At 51.8% G+C, this 21,747-nt stretch overlaps 1 protein-coding gene across 6 annotated transcripts in view; it reads left to right on the plus strand.

Moving 5' to 3' along the window:
- Nucleotides 1–21,607, plus strand: part of MFSD12 (major facilitator superfamily domain containing 12) — a 39,613-nt gene extending 18,006 nt beyond the window's left edge. For 3 of the 6 annotated variants that reach the window (XM_029052793.2, XM_029052792.2, XM_029052794.2), the window contains 9 exons: nt 11,420–11,523; nt 11,829–11,927; nt 12,314–12,385; nt 12,589–12,666; nt 12,957–13,020; nt 13,305–13,370; nt 13,632–13,728; nt 14,030–14,137; nt 21,096–21,607. In XM_029052793.2, coding sequence (XP_028908626.1) covers nt 11,420–11,523; nt 11,829–11,927; nt 12,314–12,385; nt 12,589–12,666; nt 12,957–13,020; nt 13,305–13,370; nt 13,632–13,728; nt 14,030–14,137; nt 21,096–21,111 — 704 coding nt within the window. In that variant the 3' untranslated portion in view covers nt 21,112–21,607. Of the gene's footprint in view, nt 1–3,529; nt 3,653–4,410; nt 4,484–11,419; nt 11,524–11,828; nt 11,928–12,313; nt 12,386–12,588; nt 12,667–12,956; nt 13,021–13,304; nt 13,371–13,631; nt 13,729–14,029; nt 14,138–21,095 lie in introns of those variants that run through there. The other 3 variants (XM_029052795.2, XM_039910467.1, XM_029052797.2) reach the window with 3 other exon arrangements.
- Nucleotides 21,608–21,747: the final 140 nt, after the last annotated feature.

Here is a 21,747-nt window from a genome sequence, read left to right on the forward strand (position 1 = left end):
AGAGTGCGAGAAGGCAGCCCGGATGAGGGTGGGGCCAGAGAATTAGGAGTCTTCAGTCTGGAAAGGTGTAGGCCTAGAGGGGACATGCATTCTGAAATGTTGTTCCCCAGAAAGAGGGTTTCCCCCTGCCACACTGAAATCAATCAATTAGTGGTATTGAGCACTTACTGTGTGCAGAGCACTGAACTAAATGCTTGAGAGAGTACAACAGAATTGGTAGATACGTTCCCTGCCCACGACGAGCTTACAGTCTAGAAAGTGAAGGAAACATGAAAGAAAACCCAAGTACGCCTTAGAGAAGCAGCATGGCTCAGTGGAAAGAGCACGGGCTTTGGAGTCAGAGGTCATGAGTTCGAATCCCAGTTCTGCCACTGTCAACTGTGTGACTGTGGGCAAGTCACAACTCTGTGCCTCAGTTACCTCATCTGTAAAATGGGGATTAAGACTGTGAGCGCCACGTGGGACAACCTGATTCCCCTGTGTCTACTCCAGCGCTTAGAACAGTGCTCTGCACATAGTAAGCGCTTAACAAATACCAACATTATTAGCAAGGGGGGGGCATAGGAACTTTATTCCCTCAGCAAAATGAAACTGAAAGTAATAGCAGGGGAGGATCATATCATGAATAAGAGGGTCAAAGGTATCAATTGGATTGGATGGTCCATTCCTTCACTTCCTCTAAAAGTTTTAAAGAGGCTGTGTGGAATTCCCTTCCCTGGAAGAGCCCCCTCTGTTCAGGACAGTTTAGGGAGGCAGGGGGATAGATAGGATGACTTGTCACCATTCCTGCTGGGTGGGAAACGGGAAGCCAGTCAAGTGGCCAGGATCTTGCACAATTCTTCTGTTCTGGTTCAGGGTGGGGCTCTGTCTAGCCTCGAGGGGGAGGGGAGGCCCCACTCGCCTTCCAGCCCTTTGTACTGATCCTCTCTTCCCAGCTCCACATGACCAGGGCCAGAAAATGGTCTTGAACTTTTCCATTAAGTTGCTGAAGCTTTGGAGCAGAGAACTACCCACCCCCCGGCCCTGCAGTCAGGAACTATTCTCCTTGTCTCTCTCCCATCCTACTGCTTGGGCAGCATGACACCCTGGCTCCTCCTCTTGGTGATTCAGCCCCTCCCCCTTGCTGAGGCACGCAGCTGCCAGACTGCTTTCCCACCACCGCCTCATTTGACTCTGCACTGGTCTCGCTTTCCTGCCCTTCTCCCCAACTAGGTCCTAGGCTTCTTGAGCTCCTTGTGTCTTCTGTACACTTCCAAGCGCGGGGTACAGTGCTACGTACTCAAATACTGTCGAGTGATTGATATCCCCCATCTGGGTCAGTCAACGGCCTTCGGGATGGGTGGGAAAAAAGTCTTCCAGGGAGAAAGATAGCCACTATCTGCCCTGGTTCAGAGAGTAAATCAAGGTAATGATGTCATGAGGGCTGCCCCTGGAGAGCCCAAGAAGTCAAGGAAGTAGCAATATGACCCTGGCTGGCGTTTAAGATCAGGACTCTGAGGTTCTGGGCTGGATTGTGCCACTGCTTTTCAAAGAGTTGGCAGGGGATGTGGAGGGGGGCTGGACCCCAAAGGGCCCGGTCTGCTGCTTAGCTGGGAGTTGGTGGGGGGGCTCAAGAGGAGCCTGTTCATGTCTCTGCCTCTTAAACTGGGGACTTTTCAGGGCAGTATGGAGGCACTCTGGGAGATGGTCGCTGCTACCTTAGTCTCTGGTCCCTCTCCTGAGATGAGGTTGGGAGGAAGGTGGTAAAGGTACCTGGGCTGGCAACAGGCAGCCTCTGTGCTGGGTGGAAGGAAGCAGAGATTCCAAGCTCCAAGGGATCCAGCTTCCTGCAAGGGCCAGGATTTAGGATTGAACAAGGTGGGGGGGGGGAGGAGAGGGAGAGAGAAAGCAAGCACAAGCTTTAGCCTCCTTTCCGGCCACACTGGAGTCCTTGAGGAGAGGGAGTGATGGCAACACCTGGGTGGAGGGGCAGGGCCAGGACCAGGCAGGGGAGGAAGTGGGAGGGGGAAGGAGAGGCGGGCAGAACAGCTTGAGCCTGGGCCAGGGCATTCCAGGCAGAGCAGCGACCAGAGTCCGTGGATGAGTACGCCACCCACCCTGGTTCCCAAGTGCAGTGGTGCCATGAAGCTGGCAGCCTGGCCAGGGAGTGAGTGGCTGGCATCTGATCCAGGCAGGTAGGGTTCCCAACGCCTTTAGATCAGGTCTGCCGGTGGGTGTCCTGGTGACTGTCGGGGCATCTAGGGCCCCCTTCTCCCCCCAGCCCTTCCTCCACAAGTCCGCTGCTCAGCTCAAAGGACGGAAGGTATTTTGAATCTTTTGGAAACAGCCGAAGATGTTGGGTGGGGAAGCCTTGAATACAGTGTTTTGGTTTCTTCAGCTGGGGGCTATGGAAACAGTTCCAGGGAGAGGCGGAGAGGAGTCCATCTTCTGGGTGACTGCTTGCGGGGCCTGGGTGGGGATGGGGCTCATTGCTGTAGGATAGTGTGTGTTGTGTGTGGTAGGTACCGCTTGTGAGAATGGGGGTTGGGGCGGGGAAGGGGGCAGTCAGTAAAGGAAGTTTGTTTGGCAGGAGTTAAGGTGAGAATCCCCACGTGGGGTTCAAATGAAAATGAATCCTACTCCGCATATGGAGTGTGTTGGGGGGAGGGGGGTGAGATGGGTATAACAGGGGCTGGGAAGGATGTATGAGTTTAAAGAGGTGTGGGGTGGGGGAGGGATGTGAAAAAGGGTGATTGGCACTCTAGAATACCAGACCCCCCCACTTTGCCAACTCCACACACTAAACCAACTGAAAATTGAACTGTCTGGAATAGAAGTAATTGAATGGGCACTCTAGTACCAGGGGAGTATAGGATATAAACGGCTGGTTTGGGAAAATAGGCTCCAAATCGCAGGGGGTCTGTATAAAGATGGACCCGGGTATAAGGGGAGTTGGGGGTGATGGGAGGAGAGGTATAAAGGTTGGATTGTGGCCAGGGGAAAGCATAGAAAAAGGAACTGGATGTGGGGGAGGGGACGTAATGATAATTGTGGTATTTAAGTGCTCACTATGTATCAAGCACTGTACTAAGCACTGGGGTAGACACAAAATAAATGGGTTGGGATACAGTCTCTGTCCCACATAGGGCTCACAGTCTTAATCCCCATTTTACAGATGAGGGAATGGAGGCACAGAGAAGTTAAGTGACTTGGCCAAGGTCACACGGACAAGTGGCGGAGCCGAAGTTAGAATCCAGGTCCTTCGCACTCCCAGGCCCATGCTCTATCCACTAGGCCATGCTGTTTCTCGTTGACATAAAAGGAAAGGGAGCTGCGGGGGGAGGGGGGGGAGAGTCTTCTCCCCTAAGGGCCAGAGGAAACTCAGGGAGCACTGGGCCAGCAGCCACCCAACCCAGCCCAGTTCCTTAGGGGGAAAGTGAAAGGAGCCAGGAGCCCCAGGGATCCGAGAGTCCCTAAGGCAGTGGGAGGTCAGGTTCCATCCTGCTCTGTCTGGGACCCTCCTCCCCCAAACCTGGCCCTACTCTACCAGCTCTCCTGCCAACTCTGTTGGGGAATCTAAGAAAAGCAAGAAGAAGGTATCAGAGCAGAAGAAGGCCAAGAGCTTTGAAGAGACCCAGACCTCCAAGCCTGGAAGACAGACCATCCTTACTAGGTGGGACCCTTTGAGGGGGAAGTGGGTCTTGATCCCTCCCTCCTCTGACCACCCTCTTTCCTCTAACCTTTCTCTTCCCTCTTCCCATTCTTCATGTTGGTATTTTAGTGCCTATGTTTTTTTTAGTGGTCTCTGTTAAGTGGTTACTATGTGAAAATAATGATGGTATTTGTTAAGCGTTTACTATGTGCCAGGCACTGTACTAAGTGCTGAGGTGGACAGAAACAAATCGAGTTGGACACAGTCCCTGTCCCGTGTGGGTTCGTGGTCTCAATCCCCATTTTGCAGATGAGGTTACTGAGGCCCAGAGAAGTAAAGTGACTTGCCCAAGGTCCCACAGCAGACAGGTGGCGGAGCCAGGATTAGAACTCATGACCTTCCGACTCCCAGGTCCGTGCTCTATCCACTACGCCACGTGCCAAGCACTGTACTAAGCGCTGGGGTAGATGAAAGATTATCAGGTCAGATACCATCAGTAGGAGGGGGAACAGGTACAGAATTCCTGTTTTCTGGATGAGGAAATGGAGGCCCAGAGAATTAAGTGACTTATCCAAGGTCACATTGGCAGGCAGCTGGTAGAGCCGGGATGAGAACGCAGGTCCTCTGACTCTCGGCCCCGTGTTCTTTCCACTAGGTCACGCTGCTGTGCTCCTTTTCCTTACCCCCACTCCTTTCTCCTCCTCCTCCACCACCCCCCCCACACCTCCATCCCCAAGAACGCCTTTACGGATTTCATTTTTCCACTGACTTGATTTCAGATCGATAACCTACGACCCATCTGTTTCCAAAGATGTGGAGTCCTCCCCGAAGCAGAAGCCCCTGTCCGCCAGCGTAAGTTTGCTTTTTGAGGCTCTGCCTCTCTGAAGCTCTGCCTAGGGACCCTCCGGCCTGAGATCTTGGTAACCCAGGCTGTTTCTTCCCTTTCCCCACACCCCCTGATCAGGTCAACGTGCCCTGGGTTGGAGTTGGAACTGGGGCTTTTCCAGTAGGATCAGCAGGCAGCCAGAATGTGGTGCTAATACGTCGGGGAAGGAGAGGTCAGATGACTTTTGGGTCGGGATTGGGACGGGGGAGGCTGGGTGGCGGGCCAGTTTGGATGAAGGATGGGGGTGGGAAGCTGCTCCTACTTCTGGACTCTGTCACTTCACTAGCCCTTCCTCTCAGGCCCCCCGGCCCCCCACACCCTTCTTTATGCTCCAAGGCTGTCAGCCCCTGCTGCATCCACCCTCCAGTCCTGTCACTTCCTGTGCTATCCGCCTACGCACGCTCTCACGCACGCGTGCAGGCACTCTGCAGAGCCCATTTTTCTGGTCAGCCCTTGAGTGATTTCCTGCAACTTGGCTGCTTTTAGCTCAGGATTCAGGCTGTTTCCTGCCTGTCTAGGACCAGAGATTTTTAGGAGGAGGAAAGTGAAAACCGTCTCCTTTTCCCTCCCCTTTCCACCCGACTCTCTGGCTTCCAAACCTTGCCTTTTCTCTTCTTGGGAGTGGAGACCTCACAAGGGTCAAGGTCTAGTTAGGAGGGAGAACAATTAAGTGATTTGCCCAAGGTCACTCAGCAGATGAGATGAGAAGTAGCATGGCCTAGTGGAGAGAGCACAGGCCTGGGAGCCAGAGAACCTGGGTTCTAATCCCGACTGCCACTTGTCTGCTGTGTGAACCTTGGGCAAGTCTCTTCACTTCTTTGCCTCAGTTACCTCATCTGCAAAATGGGGATTAAGACCCTGAGCCCTACGTGCGACAGGACTGTCCAACCTGATTAACCTTTGTGTATCCCAGCACTTACTACAGTGCCTGGCCTAAAACCAAAAAAATGTGGCTGATCAGCAGTTAGAATATCCAGGTCCTCTGACTCCCAGGCCTGAGCTCTTTCCATTAGGCCACCCTACAGAACAGTGCTCCCAGAGCAACAGGAGGCTCTCACTTGCCCCCTTCCTCTGCGGGGTGTTGGGAAGGGAGCACTTGGGGAAAGAGAAGGAGAGAAAGAGAGACTGACTGACACTGACTATGAGGAGGAACCAGAAGTAGATGAAGAAATCCCAGAGCCTTGGTATTAGAAGGGACCTTGAGCAAATACACGATGCCTTCAGCCTTTCATTACTGTATCACCCTGAATGCCAAGGAATTCTTTTTTATGTTAAGCACTATACTAAGTGCTTGGAGAGTATAAGACAACGGAATTGGTAGACAGGTTCCCTGACTGCAAAGAGCTTACAGTCTACCGGGGGAGACAGGAAGGGAACATTTGACCTCAACAGGTGTTGAGGACGTAACTGCCGACACTGATGTGGATTTGCTTTTCCAGAATATTCAACCGTGCATCCTTTTGCCTTTTTCTCTAGGACCGATTTTTCATCCCTTTAATCATTTCTGTTGCTCTTCTCTGGGCCCTCTCCAGGGTTTTGACGTCATTTAAAGCATATTTTTAAATTGCATTTAAATAGTTTCCGCTAGTAATTGGACCCGTGAGTCCTCCCCGGCACGTTGAGGGCAACCCAGCGGGCTCCTTTTGAGGAGGGCTTGGACCCCCAGGAAACTTCTGCATTTCCAAAACCCTCCAGAGGTTCCCCTGTCCTCCCCCACCCCGATAGCAGAGAATCTAGTTATAGCAGTAAGGGCTCTCCTATACAGCCAGCCCCCTTGGGTCACTTTGGACAGAGTATTCCCTGGCCCCTAGGCAAGTGGGACAAGAGGGGGTGCAGCCTTGACTCCTCTCTCTCATTCAACCCCCCATATTCAATTCATCGCTAAATCCTGTCAGTTCAGCCTTCACGACATTGGTAAAATCCACCCTTTCGTCTCTTCCAAACTGAAGCAGCGTGGCTCAGTGGAAAGAGCCCGGGCTTGGGAGTCAGAGGTCGTGGGTTCTAATCCCAACTCCGCCACTTGCCAGCTGTATGACTTTGGGCAAGTAACTTCTCTGTGCCTCAGTTACCTCATCTGTAAAATGGGGATTAAAACTGTGAGCCCCACGTGAGACAACTTGATCACCTTGTATCTCCCCCAGCGCTTAGAACAGTGCTTTGCACATAGTAAACGCTTAACAAATACCACTGTTTAATCCAAGCACTTATCCTAGCCCGCCTTGTTTAGTGCATCGGCCTCCTTGCTGAATTCCCTGCCTCCTGTCTCTCCCTATTCTAGTTCATACATCACTCTGCTGTCTTGATCATTTTGCTACAAAAATGTTCAGTCCATGTTTTCTCACTCCTCAAGAACCTCCAGGGGTTGCCTATCCAATTCTGCATCAAACAAAAACTCACCAATGGCTTTAAAGCACTCAATCACCTTGCCCCCTCCTGCCTCACCTCGCTACTCTCCTATTACAACCCAGCGCGCACATTTCATTCCTCTAACACCAACCTACTCGAGGTACCTCGATCTTGTCTACCTCGCCGCCGACCTCTTGCCCATGTCCTGCCTCTGGCCTGGAACGCCCTCCCTCTTCATAGCCGACAGACAATTACTCTCCCCCACCCCCCACTTCAAAGCATTATTGAAGACACACCTCCTCCAAGAGGGCTTCCCAGACTCAGCCCTCATTTCCTCTTTTCATCCTGGTTTGCTCCCTTTATTCACCCCTCCCTCAGCCCCACAGCACTTATGTTCAGATCTGTAATTTATTTATTATTGTCTGTCTCCCCCTCTAGACTGTAAGCTCGTTGTGGGCTGGGAATGTGTCTACCAACTCCTTTATTTTGTGCTCTCTCAAGTGCTTAGTACAGTGCTCTGCGTGCAGTAAGCGCTCAATAAATACCATTGATTGCAGCTCTCCCAGGAAGCCGCCTAGAGCTAAGGTTTTCTACATAGAGTGCTGGTGTCACTCACTCCCTCTCTGGTCACGTGTTCCTGTGGAGCCTGGGTCTTGTCGGTTCCTCCCCCTCCCCCTCCGAAATGAACAGATGCCTGGGTGAGTGGGTAAAAGAGTTTACTCACGCCAGGAAAATAAAGGGGAAAAGACTCGGTAAATAGGCAAAAACAAACCCCATCTGAATGGCTACGCCTCAGCAATTCACGGTCTCTCACTAGCCAATAGGGTTTCCCCTCTTGTATTTTTCAAAAGGTCTTTGATCTGTCTTTGTCTGCAGCTTGCAGAGGCGAGGTCCGAAAGTCTCATCCTTTTGTCTTTCCTTTTCTACCTCTTTTCGTAACTGACACCCATTCATCCATTTTCCCTAGGTCCTTCCAAATTTCCCATACGGGGTTTAGGGTCTCACCATTAGCCCACCTGGCTGAGGGGTTTGCGAAACTTGTAGCCCAGTGGCTTCTATGTGGCTTTCCCCTCCTAATTGCTTTATCCTTGGGATGGGTAGCTGGTTAAACCAAAACAGACTCCTCTCTCTGTAGTATTTAAATGGGCTGGCTTGCTGTGGGGGCTTTTAGTAGTCAACTTGACTCCTCCCCTCCTTTTTCTCTATGGTATTACCTGGGAACCCTTAATTAGCAACTCAGGCAAGCTCATGGATCTGGAGGGCTTCTCAGACTCTGTCTCCCCTCCCCCCCTTCTCCTTGTGCCAGTGTTACCAGGATGTTTTATGAAATATTACAAGTAACCCAACCCATGAATCTAACCAAACCCTTCTTGAACCTGCCAGTATTTCTGCCCTGTCCAACTTATTGTGAGAACAAATCCCATGTTTACCACCTGCTGACTGGAAAGTGTTTCTTTTTGTTTATTTTGTCCTAGTACAAAATCCCAAATGACCACTCTGCATCTGTGGTTGCCCAAACTCCTCCTAGCTACCTCAAAACGCTCCTGCTAGCTTTGCTCTGTGTTCGCTCTCAGGTGGTTGAAGAGTCCTCTCTCTTCTGGTCTTTTCCCTGCTTTCCAGCCCCTCATTCTTCGAGACAGAGCCCAGTAGGACCCGGGCAGTGGGTGAGAGGGTAGGTGGCAGAGGCATTCATGTATTTGCTGCCCATCACTAACCAGTCCACTGAGAGTCTCCTCGGTGCTGTCAGCTGTTGCCACAAAAGCCATACCTTTTATTTCTTTTATCCACCCCTCCCTCCCAATCAGTCAATCTGATTTATTTAGTATTTGAGAGCTTACTGTGTGCAGACCACTGCACTAAGCGCTTGGAAGAGTCTAATATAACAAATTTGGTAGACATGATCCCTGCCCACTAGGAGTTTAGAGTCTAGAGGGAGAGACAAACATTAATATAAGTAAATAAGTTATGGATAGGGATGTAAGTGCTGTGGGACTGAGCGTGGGGTGACTACGAGAGCGGCCAAAAGGGACAGAGCCAGCTGAATCCGGTACCCGTACTTTACATCTAGTTTATCTATTTGTTCCAAAGCCCCTTGTGGGGTCAGTACATTTCAATCCAATTTCTGTGATATAAAGAACAATTTGGGTGTGGGAACCCCTCTCTCAACTTCCTCAGTAAAACCCAAACTAAAGAATTCAGTGAGCTTCTTTCAGTCACCCAAGTGCATCTTTACATCATTATCATGTTCCCCCTAGGTTTCTTTAGTCAGGTTTTTGGTTTTTTGTTTTGGCAGGAAAGGGGAAAATAATAATAATGATATTTAAGTGCTTACTATTTGCTAGGCACCGTTCTAAACGCTAGGGTAGATACAGGCTAACTGGGTTGGACAAAGTCCCTGTCCCACAGAGGACTCACACTCTTAATCTCCATTTTACAGATAAGGGAACTGAGGCACAGATAAGTTAAGTGGCTTGCCCGAGGTCACACAGCAGACAAGTGGCAGAGCGGGGATTAGAACCCATGACCTTCTGACTCCCAGGCCCCATGCTCTATCCACTAGGCCCTAACCTGTACTAAGCCACTCTGAGTATCATCAATCAATCAATGGTATTTATTAAGTACTTTGTGCAAAGCACTCTACTAAGTGCTTGGGAGAGTACAATATAACAGAGTTTGTAAACATGTTCCCTGCCCACAAGGAACTTACAGTCTAGAGAGGAGAAACAAACATTATTATAAATAAATTACGGATGTGTACCTAAGCCATGTGGGGTTGAGGGAGGGATGAAGAAAGGGTGCAAATCCAAGGGCAAAGGTGGAAGGGAGTGGGAGAAGAGGAAATGAGGACTTAGTTGGGGAAGGTCTCTCAGAGGAGATGGCTTTGAAGGTGAGGAGAATGATGGTCTTGTCGGATATAAAGGGGGGAGGGAGTTCCAGGTCGGAGGCAGGATGTGGGCGAGAGGACGGCAGCGGGATAGACAAGATCGAGGTACAGTGAGTAGGTTGGTATTAGAGGAGTGAAGTGTGTGGGCTGGATTGTAGTAGGAGGGGCCAAGGCGATGGAGTGCTTTAAAGCTATTGGTAAGGAGTTTCTGTTTGTGGAGGTGGAGTGGCAACCACCGGAGGTTCTTGAGTGGCGAGACATGAACTAAACGGTTTTGTAGAAAAATGATATGGGCAGCAGAGTGAAGTATGGACTGAAGTGGGGAGAGACAGGGACATTAGCAAGGAGGCTGAGGCAGTAATCAAGGCGGGATAGGAGAAGTGCTTGGATTAACGTGATTGAAGTCTTTAAAGGTGATGTACAAAAGGGTGAGGCCCCAGGGATGGTGTCTGCTGCTGCTGAGATCTCCCAGTTACGCAGGTCTGTGCCCACAGGCTGCAACCCTTCTCCCTGTCAGCTATCTCGCAATGTGGGCTGCCGGGCCCAGGGGACCAGGCCAGAGAGTGCGGATGGCTCGGTGCAAACCCTCACCGCTCCTGCAAGAATGACTCGAGTGTACGTCTTGCTGGTGATGGGGCCTGGAGTGTCAGGGAGAGTTCTGGCATATTGGTCCCGTGGAACCGGAGGCGTGAACCAGAGAGAATTCCACGGAGGGGCGGGGGAGGGGACGGGAGGGAAGATGTTATGGTCTCTACCCCAGATCTTCCCCCAGCCTGTCTCTTGCCTCTGTCTGCAGTTCAACAAGCACAGTGCCAGCTATCGCAAGGTCTTCAAGAACATGGCGGAGGAGGAGGAGTTGATTGATAGTAGGTCAACCCTCACCCTCCCCCTACCCTTGGGTCTCTAGCGCTTAGTACGGTGCCTGTCACAGAGTAAGCGCTTAACAAATGCCATAATCGTCGTCATCATTCTGCCTCCAAATTAACATGGCATGAGTCATGGTGGCCCCCACCCACAGTGTCCTGGGCTTGATTCCCAACCTCACCGCCTCCCAGATGCTTCCCTTAACCCTGTACCTTCCCTCCTGCCCAGAAGGGTGTAGGGTTGCAGCATGGCTGGGAAGCTTAAGCCATGTGAGTTGAAGGTCTTTTGTCTCCACTGTCCCCTTCAGAGCCCCTGGGAGTATCATACCGCATAGGGTCCTGCTGTGGGATCCGTGGGAAGAGCACTGCTCTGGGGAGGAGGAGACCTTTTCGTGCATTCAGTCAATCGTATTTATTGAGTGCTTACTGTGTGCAAAGCACTCTACCAAGCGCTTGGGTCCCCATCCCCATCCCACCTGTGATTGGCTAACGCGGGCAGAAACCGCCCGTGCCCTCCGTAGTGGGCCACAGCCCTACCCGCCCGTTGCGCTCCACGCCCCAGCGGGAACGTGACCGGCAGGGACCAGAGGGGGCGGGTGGGGCTGCACTCAGTGCTACTTCTTGAGCGCTTACTGAGTGCAGAGCCAGCCACTGACACTAGAATCAACTCCTCGGGACACGTTCTTTGTCCTGAAGTCTCAGGCCCCGGACCAATCCTGTGGGGCTGCTGGTGTCCAGTCTCTCCAGCTTTTGGCTTTCCCATTCCTCCCCATTGGTTCCCCTCTTACCTCTCTGTGCCCCACATACAGGTTTCTCCTGTGCTCTTCAAAAGGAAGTCCCCCACCTGGGCCGGCTTTACGTCACTCAACACTATCTCTGCTTCTGCTACAGTCTTTTCCTCAAGGATATGAAGGTACCATGTCAAATGGCTGACCAGGAGGGCAGATCAGTCAATGGGATTTATTGAGCACTTATCGTGTGCAGAGCACTTGGGAATTAACAGACGTGTTTTCCCGCTGGGGCCGATCTCAGGGATGGAAGGGTCCTTCAAAGGTCCAGGTGGGACTTGCATCACTGAACCCCGGCTCAGAGGGAATGACTCTTCTGGTTAATGGGGAGGTGGCCAGTGGGCCGGAGGGCACAGTCAGGGGCACGCTCAGTGGGAGGGCAGGGAGAGGACCTGCCCATCTCGGCTCAAACTTCCCTCTCTTTGAGCAGCTGGTGATTCCAATCACCTCCATCACCAACATCAAAAAGGCCAACACTGCCCTGCTTGTGCCCAATGCCCTCAGTGTCCGCACTATGGAGGGAGAGAAGGTAGGTGAATGGGGAGAGGCTGGCGGATGGCATCGAGGGTGGCCCCTGGCAGACTTCTCTGCCCATCCATTGCCCTGGGCATGCTTGTTGCTGAACTGATTCCCCCCGCCCCACCCCACCATCCACTTCATTTTCCAGTCTTCATAGGACCCTGGAAGGCAGATAAGATAGGGGCTGGCACAGCTTGGGCCCAACCTCTCAGACCCTGTGCCCCGGGACATTGGAGTCTCGGTTTTGCCCCTCCACTGCCATGTGTGCCCAGGCTGATCACCAACCCCCTCTCGTCCTTGGAGTCCCTTCTTTTTCTGGGTGGAGGCTACCGTTCTTGAGTATGGACCCCGTTCCCGGGGCCGTGGCCAGTATCTGATTGTGTGTATGTGTTGCAGTTTCTTTTTGTGTCTTTACATCTCCGGGATACAGCTTATCGGCTCCTGAATTCCCTGTGCCAAAGCCTCCAGGTAAGGAAAACCCCACCCAGCTAGCCAGTCAGCCAGCCAGCCAGGGTCTCCTCTTTCTCCCACCATTCCCCTCAAGCATGCTGCTCCAGCGGGATTCTTTAAGGGTTGGGTGATAGGCAAGATTTCTCCTGGGTCCCATCCAGGCTGGGGTCTCAGGGGCTGGTCGGTGGGTCGATTTGACCCCGCGCCTCTCCTCGCCCCAGGCCGACGGCCCCACGAGCATCCCCCCGGTCTCTCCCGGTGGCAGCGACAGCAGCATTAAAGGCAACAAGAAGTCGCAGGTAAGAAGCGGCGGCGGCTGGGGCTTAGCCCAGGCATGAGGGGTGGGGTGTCTCTCGGTTCCCGCCCAAACCTCCCCAACCTGGCAGGCTCATCACTTTGGCTGCCCTTGCCCCGCTCAGCGAGAATATGCCTAGGACCCCCGGCGGGGTGAAGCTGCCAGGGGACCCTCTCAGCCCAGAGCCGGGGACCTCCTCCAAGACTTGGCTCTGGGGATCCAGAGGGGGCTCTCCAGGCCCAGTCCAACCTCGGGGGCCCCTACCCTGCCGCCAGTTGCCCCTTCTCCTTCCAGGACTTGAGCCCATCTGAGTCAGAGGGGAACCAGCAGGCAGGACCCGGCTTCTGGCACACCCCAGGTGAGGCTGGCCACTCCGCTCAGGCTGACTGGCAGCAGGCCCTGGCTACCAAGCCCAAATTGGCGGGCCAGCTCGCTTGTTCCTTTGCCCCGGCACCCCTGCTCACCTCTGCGCACTTAGCTGCCCTGGCATGCTCATTAGCTATCGCCGTACTGGCCGGTTTGTTCCCGCGCACGTGTGCAGTCCTGGCACCCGGGCTTGCCTTGGGATTTTTGCCCATTCATCAGTCCCGGCACATGCAATTCCAGCTGGGGCAGCAGCTAATCCTGCCTTATTTCCTGCAGGTCAAGCAACCGGGCCAAACCAGGTGAAGGTAGAAGCTGAAGAGGAGCCTGCAACCCTGGGGCCCGGTGTGCTGGGGTTCCTGGGGGTGGGGTGAAATGGGTTGCTAATGATGATGATAACTGTGATATTCGTTAAGCATTTGCTATGTACCAAGCATTGTACCGAGTGGTAGGGGAGATATCAGGATCCTCGGGTCAGATGCAGTCCCGCAGAACCTCATGGTCCAGCCTAGAATTCAGGGAATCGTGGGAGTTTCCCAAGGGAGAAACTGCTCCTGACTTCTGCTAACACACTCTCTCTCTCTCTCTCTCTCCGCCCCCCTGTAGAGAAGCCCTGGGCCCAACCCCTGATGATGCCTCCCCCAGCTGGCTCGTGCCCGCCCCTCAGCACCCTTGACATTGTGGTCCGCATCTACTTTGTGCTGTGAGTGCCGGGGACCTGGACCGCCCCCGCGAGGGTCACTCCTGAGTCCCGAAGGGAGGAAGGAGCCACTCGAGGCTCAGGAAAGCTGGAAAGACTGGCTCCTGGCCTCCCCAGAGTGGAGTCTGGATGGCTCTGGTCACCTCTTGCGACGAACAGCTGCCATCACCAGCTCCCTCCCGTTCTAGCTTCCCTCTGACTGGGGGAGGGTCTGGAAACCAGACAACCAGACTTTTTCCAGGGCAGGGCTGGGCTCTGGCCTCTGGGCTCATCTTCCATGCTCTGGCTTTTCTCCCCTCCCCAGAATGGTGGTCCTGCTAGTGTCCTCGGGCTACATTGGCCTGAAGATGGTGGAACTGGAGCAGCAACTGCAGTCCTTGGGGGCCTGGCCAGAGATGAACCTGGGAAGCCAGTGAGTTCTTGGATAGTAGTAATAATCATCATAATGATAGTATTGTTAAGCATTTACTCTATGCTAAGCTCTGGGGGAGGTACAATACAATCAGATATTTTCTCACACTGTTCACTAGACCAGTTTTCTACGTTTCCCCACTCCTCAAAAGACTCCAGTTGTTGCCCATCCACCTCTGCATCAATCAACAACTCCTCACCCTTGGCTGTAAAACACTCAATCACCTTGGCCCCTCCTACCTCACCTCGCTCCTCTACTACAACCCAGCCGGTCCACTTTGCTCCTCAAGTGCTAACCTTCTCACTGTGTCTCGATCTCATCTATCTCACCGCTCACCCCTTGCCCACATCCCGCCTCTGGCCAGGACCGCCCTCCCTCCTCAAATCCGACAATTACTCTCTCCTCCTTCAGAGCCTGATTGAAGGCACTTCTCTTCCAAAAGGCCTTCCCTAAGCCCCCCTTTCCTCTTCTCCTACTCCCTTCTGCGTCACCCTGACTTGCTCCCTTTCTTCTTCTCCTCTCCCAGCCCCACAGCACTTATGGACATATCTGTAATTTATTTATATTGTCTGTCTCCCCGCTTCTAGACTGTTTGTTGTGGGCAGGGAATGTGTCCGTTTATTGTTGGATTGTACTCTCCCAAGCGCTTAGTACAGTAAGACTGAATGAATGAACTGAACTCTTTTCCATCCTGTCTTTCCCATCACTGCTGACATCCATAGCCTGAACATAATCCTTGTCTCCTGTCTCTCCTTCAGTCGCCATATCCAGTCACTACATCTTGTCGATTCTATCTCCACATCTGCAGAATTTGCTCCTCCTTCTCCATCCACACTGGTTTGGGCACTTCAAGTTTCCACTACTGCATCGGCCTCCTTGTTGACCTCCCTGCCTTCAGCCACTCCGTGCTCCAGTCCATATTTCACTGTTGCTTGGATCATTTTTCTAAAGCACTGTCTGCAGACATTTCCCTGCTCCTCAAAAACCTCCAATTGTTGCTCATCTATCTCTGCCTCAAGCAGAAACTCCTCATCGGCTTCAAGGCACTCGGTTGGCTCTCTCCCTTTCCTCCCTTACCTTGCCTATCTCCTACTACGCCCATTCTGTACACTTCACTCCTCTAACGCCAACCTAGTGTGCATCACTCCTGTTGTCGACCTCTCACCCCCGCCCTCCCTTGGGCCTGAAACTCCCTCCCCCTACAGATCTGACAGACCACTACACTCCCCATCTTCAAAGCCCTCCTAAAATCACATCTCCTTCCCTAAAGTAAGCTCTCATCTCCTTCCTCACACACACACACACACCCTATCCTCCCTCCCTATTGTTCCCTCAGGCACTTAGTCCCACCACAACAGCACTTATGAACATATCGTGTAATATTCGGTTACTTTCCTTACTAGTAATTTACTGTAATGTCTGTTTCCCCAGCTAGATTGTAAGCTCCTAGAGAACAGAGCCCCTCTCAGGATCTTACCCGGAGTTTCCAGTACTCTACCAGTTTTGGCTAAGGGAGGGAGAGTCCAGAAGAGGTATACCCCTTCCATTCCTAGCTTGGGCAGTCACTAGCGAGTGGAAGGCAATCTGCCTACCTATGCTGCGCAGCAGAGGCATGGGAGAGAGTCGAGGGTGGAGACTGAAGTTTACCACGCGGAAGAAGGCGATGGTAAACCACTTCTGTATTTTTACCAAGAACTCTTGTGGATCCACTACCAGAACGAACGATTGCAGGTGGAGGTGAGACATCCTGGGAGAGATGTGTCCATGGAGTCGCTGTGAGTCAGAGATGACTCGACAGTTTAAGACAACAGGGATTTCTACTTAATCATTTGTATTCTCCCCCTTGCTTAGTCCAGTACTCTGCACAGAGTAAGTGCTCAGTAAAGTGCTTAATGAGAACCAGCGGCCTAGTGGAAAGAACACAGGCTTGAGAGTCAGAGGACCAGGGTTCTAATCCTGGTTCCACCACTTGTCTGTTGTGAGACCTAGGGTGAGTCACATAACTTCTTTGTGCTTCAGCCACCTCATCAGTAAAATGGAGACCAAGACTGTAAGCCCTTTGTGGAGCAGCGATTATGTCCAACCCGATTATCAGATGCAATCCCTGTCCCTCATGGTGTTTACAGTTAAAGGCGGGGTGAGGAGGGAAGAGCAGGAAGAGGATAGAGCTTGGGGCTGGGGTTTTGTTCAATTTACAGAGCTGGACAGGGCACATAGGGAATTCACTCTTAAGGCAAGTTGTGTAGCCAAAAATATCAGCTGGAGCAGGGGGTGGTTAGGATAGATTCATGAATGAAGAAGGTGATTCTGGTAATGTATTAACCCCAAAAGGTGTTATAAATGGCCCATCCCTATCTATACTGGTGTTGCTGGTAGCCTGACTCAGGGTGGTATTGCTCAGGGTCTGTTGGTGTCAGGATGGGAGCATGGGAGTTTCCTTCAACTGTCAGCCCTGACCACTCTTCTCCCTCTTTTCCAGAGGGGGGTGTTTGAGGCCCATAAAGGGGAAGCAGCTGGCTCAAGATTTCTGAGGAGGGACAGAGTCCAAGTAGCCCTCCATCACCCTCCCTAGGCTCTCCTAGGTTCTCGAGGAGTGGGGAATCATGAACTACCCAGTCACTTGCACCTCAAACTCCTCACCATTGGCTTTAAAGCACGCAATCACCTTGTCCCCTCCTACCTCACCTCACTACTCTCCTACTACAGCCCAGTCTGCACACTTCACTCCCTCTGATGCTAACCACCTCACTGAACGTCCATTCCATCTATCTTGCCTCTGAACTCTCACCCATGTACTGCCTCTGACCTGGAATGCCCTCCCTCCTCATATCCACAATTACTCTCCCCCTCTAGAAAACCATACTGAAGGCCCATCTCCTCTAAGAGGCCTTCCCTAACCCCTCTTTTCCTCTTCTCCCACTCCCTTCTGTGTCACCCTGACTTGCTCCCTTTATTCATCCCCCCTCCCAGCCCCACAGCACTTACGTCCATATCTGTCATTTATAGATTTCTGTTCATGCCTGTCTCCCCCTCTAGACTGTAAGCTTGTTGCGGGCCGGGAACGTGTCTGTTTATTGTTGTACTCTCCCAAGCACTTGGTACAGTGCTCTGCACACAGTAAGTGCTTAATAAATACGATGGACTGATTGAACATTTCTGTAGAAAAATGATCCAGGCAGCAGAGTGAAGAGTGGGGAGAGGCAGGGAGGTCAGCAAGGTGGCCGCTACAGTAATGAAGGTTATCATGTCGTATAAGAGCACTTACTATGTGCAGAGCACTGTACTAAGTGTGTGGGAGAGTACAATATAACAGTTGGAAGACACATTTCCTGACCACAGTGAGCTTACAGTCTAGAGGGGGAGACAGGCATCAATATAAATAAATCACGGCTCTGTACATAGGTGCTTTGGGACAGAGGGTGGGGTGAATAAAGGATGCAAATCGAAGTGCAAATTCCCTGGTATGCAAATAGACTTCGGGTTAGGTCCTGAAAGGTGGCTGTAGAAGCTTGCACAACAGCTCTTAAGCACTGCTCCTCTGCTGCTCCCAACTGCCCCCAGCATCTGTCCTGCCCGCAGCCATCTCAGTCCCTCAAGTTCTGCCTTAGCTTGCCTGCCTCTCCCATTATCAATCAATCAATAGTATTTATTGAGCACTTACTGTGAGCAGGGCACTGAACAGGAGAGTACAATATAACGGAGTTGGTAGACCCGTTCCCTGCCCACAAGGAGCTTACAGTCTAGAGGGGAGAGACATTAATATAAATTATGGATATGTACCTAAGTGCTGTGGGGTTGAGGGAGGGCTGAAAAGGGGGGCGGGGGGACAGAAGGGAGAGAAGAAGAAATGAAGGCTTAGTTGGGAAAGGCTTCTTGGAGGACGTGTGCATTCAGTCAGTCAATCGTATTTACTGAGCACTTACTATGTGGAGAGCATTATACTGAAGCACTTAGGAGGGTGGAATATAGCAATTAGCAGACACGTTTCCTGCCGGTAATGAGCTTACAGTCTAGAGGGGGAGGCTTTGAAAGTAGGGAGAGTAACTGTCGGATGTGAGGGGTCAGCGGTGAGGTAGATGAGAGAATAATAATAATAATGTTGGTATTTGTTAAGCGCTTACTATGTGCAGAGCACTGTTCTAAGCACTAGGGTAGATACAGGGTAATCAGGTTGTCCCTCGTGAGGCTCACAGTCTTAATCCCCATTTTACAGATGAGGTAACTGAGGCACAGAGAAGTTAAGTGACTTGCCCAAAGTCACACAGCTGACAAGTGGTAGAGCTGGGATTCAAACCCATGACCTCTGACTCTCAAGCCCAGGCTCTTTCCACTGAGCCACGCTGAGATCGAGGAACAGTGAGTAGGTTGGCATTAGAGGAGCCAAATGTGTGGGCTGGATTGTAACAGCACTTTAAGTGCTTACTATGTTCTCAGCACTGAGCACTAATACCATAATTATTATTACTAGGAGGAGAGTAGTGAGGTGAGGTAGAAAGGGACCAAGGTGATTGAGTGCATTAAAGCTGATGGTGAGGAGTTTCTGTTTTGATGTGGAGAAGCAACCACTGAAGGTTCTTGAGGAGTGGGGAGACATAGACTGAACATCTTCGTAGAAAAGTGATCTGGGCATCAGAGTGAACTATGGACTGGACGGGGGAGAGGTAGATTTGGGAATCATCCACATAGAGATGATCGTTGAGGCATGGGAGCGGATGAGTTCTTCCAGGGGGTGGGTGTAGACGGAGAATAGAAGGGGACTCGGAACTGAGCCTTGAGGGATTCCTACAGTTAGGGCGTGGGCAGTATCGGGTGCAAAGAGCACTTAAGAACAAACCCAGACCTAATCTCGGCTCTGCCACTTGCCAGCTGTACTAAGCGCTGGGGTAGATACAGGTTCATCAGGTTGGATACATTCCCTGTCCCACATGGGGCTCATGGTCTATATCAAAGGGAGAATTGAATCCCCATTTTTCAGATGAGGTAACTGAGGTTCCCCCTCTCAGGGTCGCACCTGGGGACTTTCCAGTCCTCTACCAGTCCTGACTATGGGAGGGAGAGTCAAGCAAAGGCCTAGCCATTCCATTCCTAGCTTGGGCAGTAGCTAGTGAGTGAAAGGCGATCTGTTACAAGTCAAAACTCCCCTGTGCCGGAAAGCAGGGGCACGGGAGAGAGTCGAGGGCGGAGACTCAGGTTTGCTGCGCGGAAGGAGGCAATGGTAAATCACTTCTGTGTTTTTACCAAGAAAACTCTATGGATCCACTACCAAAACGATTGCAGATGGAGGTGGGGCGTTCTGGGAGAGATGTGTCCGTGACGTTGCCATGGGTCGGACACGACTCGACAGTTTAAGACAGCAACAGCAGCAGCGGAGGTACAGAGAAGTGACTTGCCCAAGGTCATGCAGCAGACAAGAGCCAGAGTTGGGAATAGAACCCGGGTCCCTCTACCTCCCTGGCCTGTGCTCTTTTCACTAGGCCACGCTGCTTCCCAACTTCGGTTCTCTGGGCTCCTCCGTTTCATCATCTGTTAAAGGGGAATTCAACGCCAGTTCTCTCTCCTACTGAAGACCATGGAACAGGGACAGGGTCCGATCTGATTATCTTGTACCTAGCCCAGTCCGCAGTAAACACAATCATTTCCAACATGCAGCGGACATAGAAGACAGGGTCCCTGCCTACAGGAGATTACGGTCTAATGGGGAAGACGGACAGATGCACGCTGCAGACAGACAATGGGAATAAGAGTAGAGGTAGAATTTTATGGTCCACCCAGCCCTGGAAAACCTTGGGATATCTGCCTTTCTTGGCATCTTTCCTGAGGGTTAGGGATGGACCATTTCCCACCCCTAACTTGCCTCCAGTACCCCAGCTAGGACCACTCCCTTAAGAACGTAGCCTGTGGGAATGAATTCTGTAAGCTTGCCACCCGGCCAGGTGAAGTATTTACTTTTGCTAGGTTGGAACCTGCTCCCTTCAAACTTCAGTGCAGCAATGATTGTCAGTTTCAGTCCTCTTCGCTCTTATCCTGGGTCTTTCCAGCCTGAAACATGTTACCTCTTTCAGCCAATCCTCCATAAGGAAGCTGCTCTGCCTACCGCTGTCCTGGAATGCCCTCCCTCCTCACCAACTCTCTTCCCCTCTTCAAGGCCCTACTGAGAGCTCACCTCCTCCAAGAGGCCTTCCCAAACTGTTTCCCCTTTTCCCTCTGCTCCCTCCCCCTTCCTTCCCCTCAGCTAAGCCCCCTTTCCCTCTGCTCCTTCCCCCTCCTTTCCCCTCCCCTCAGCACTGTTCTCATTTGTATATATTTTTATTACCCTATTTATTTTGTTAATGAGTACATCCCCTTGATTCTATTTATCATGATTATGTTGTCTTGTTTTTGTCCATCTGTCTCCCCCGATTAGACTGTGAGCCCATCACTGGGCAGGGATGGTCTCTATCTGTTGCCAAATTGTACATTCCAAGCACTTAGTACAGTGCTCTGCACATAGTAAGCGCTCAATAAATACTATTGAATGAATGAATGCTCCAGCCCCCTGGCTCGCCTTTGCTGTAGCATGCCCAGTTTAGACTGTGAGCTCATCAGTGGGCAGGGATTGTCTCTGTCTCTTGCCGAATTGTCCATTCCAAGCGCTTAGTACAGTGCTCTGCACATAGCAAGTCCTCAATAAATACTCTTGAATGAATTCCAGTTTGTCTTTCAGTCTTGGAGACTGGGGTTTCCCAATCATCCCTCCCTCAGCTGACCAGTCACTGTGGTCTGGGTGACAGTCCCCTTTTTGGATCATTGCTTCCAGTGTCACTGCAGAAAATGCTTTTCCAGGTCCTGAACAATTGTCTTGAGATACAGAGTTCGATCCCATTATAATGAACTGGAAACTAGGGTGATACTAATGGAAAAAAAAAATCTTTTCTTTCTACTCCCTATCATACCCTCATTTCTCAACTTGGTTTGACAGGTACAAAGAGTCTTGATGGGGCCAGGCAGAGATGCTGGAGCCGAGGAACAGAGATGCCCAAGACATCCAGGCTGGTGATCTCTCCTGTCACAAGACCCGACCCGAGAAGGGGCTATTTTCCCCTCCACAGGATTGATAACACACAGGGGCCAGGTGAGGCTGGGGGAAGAGTATGCCCAAACCTATTCTCCTGCCACTGCTTTCTCACTCCAAGCCTCAGCTTCTCCCTCTCCCCTCTCCCTTCCAAGTTCTGGCCCTTCCTTTCAGCCCCTTTATGTCCCCTTTCTCTGATGGGGAATTGAGGTCTAAGCTTATTAGCTCCAACCCCCTGCTGCCCCTGCACCTGTTAAGGGTGACTGCTACAGCCCAGCTCCTGTGGTCTCCCATCAGGATCTGGATTCTTCCCAGCCTGTCCCCCAGTCCTGGGGTATGTTTTGTGTGTGTGAGCCTTTTTGGACTCTTTGACGTTGACTGTTCATACTTGTTTAGGAATAAAGACAGTAAAATTTGGAGGCTGGCTGGAGGTGGCGCACAGGGAAGGTGGGGAATGGTGTGGGTCCCTGTCCTCGCCTCACTTTTCTGCTCGCTCATGCAGACAAGCTGGGCTTCTGTGTACCCTACAGTGCTGGGAGGAAGAGGAGGAAGGCAGGCC

Source organism: Ornithorhynchus anatinus, chromosome X2, assembly GCF_004115215.2.
Source record: "Ornithorhynchus anatinus isolate Pmale09 chromosome X2, mOrnAna1.pri.v4, whole genome shotgun sequence".
Taxonomy (NCBI): domain Eukaryota; kingdom Metazoa; phylum Chordata; class Mammalia; order Monotremata; family Ornithorhynchidae; genus Ornithorhynchus; species Ornithorhynchus anatinus.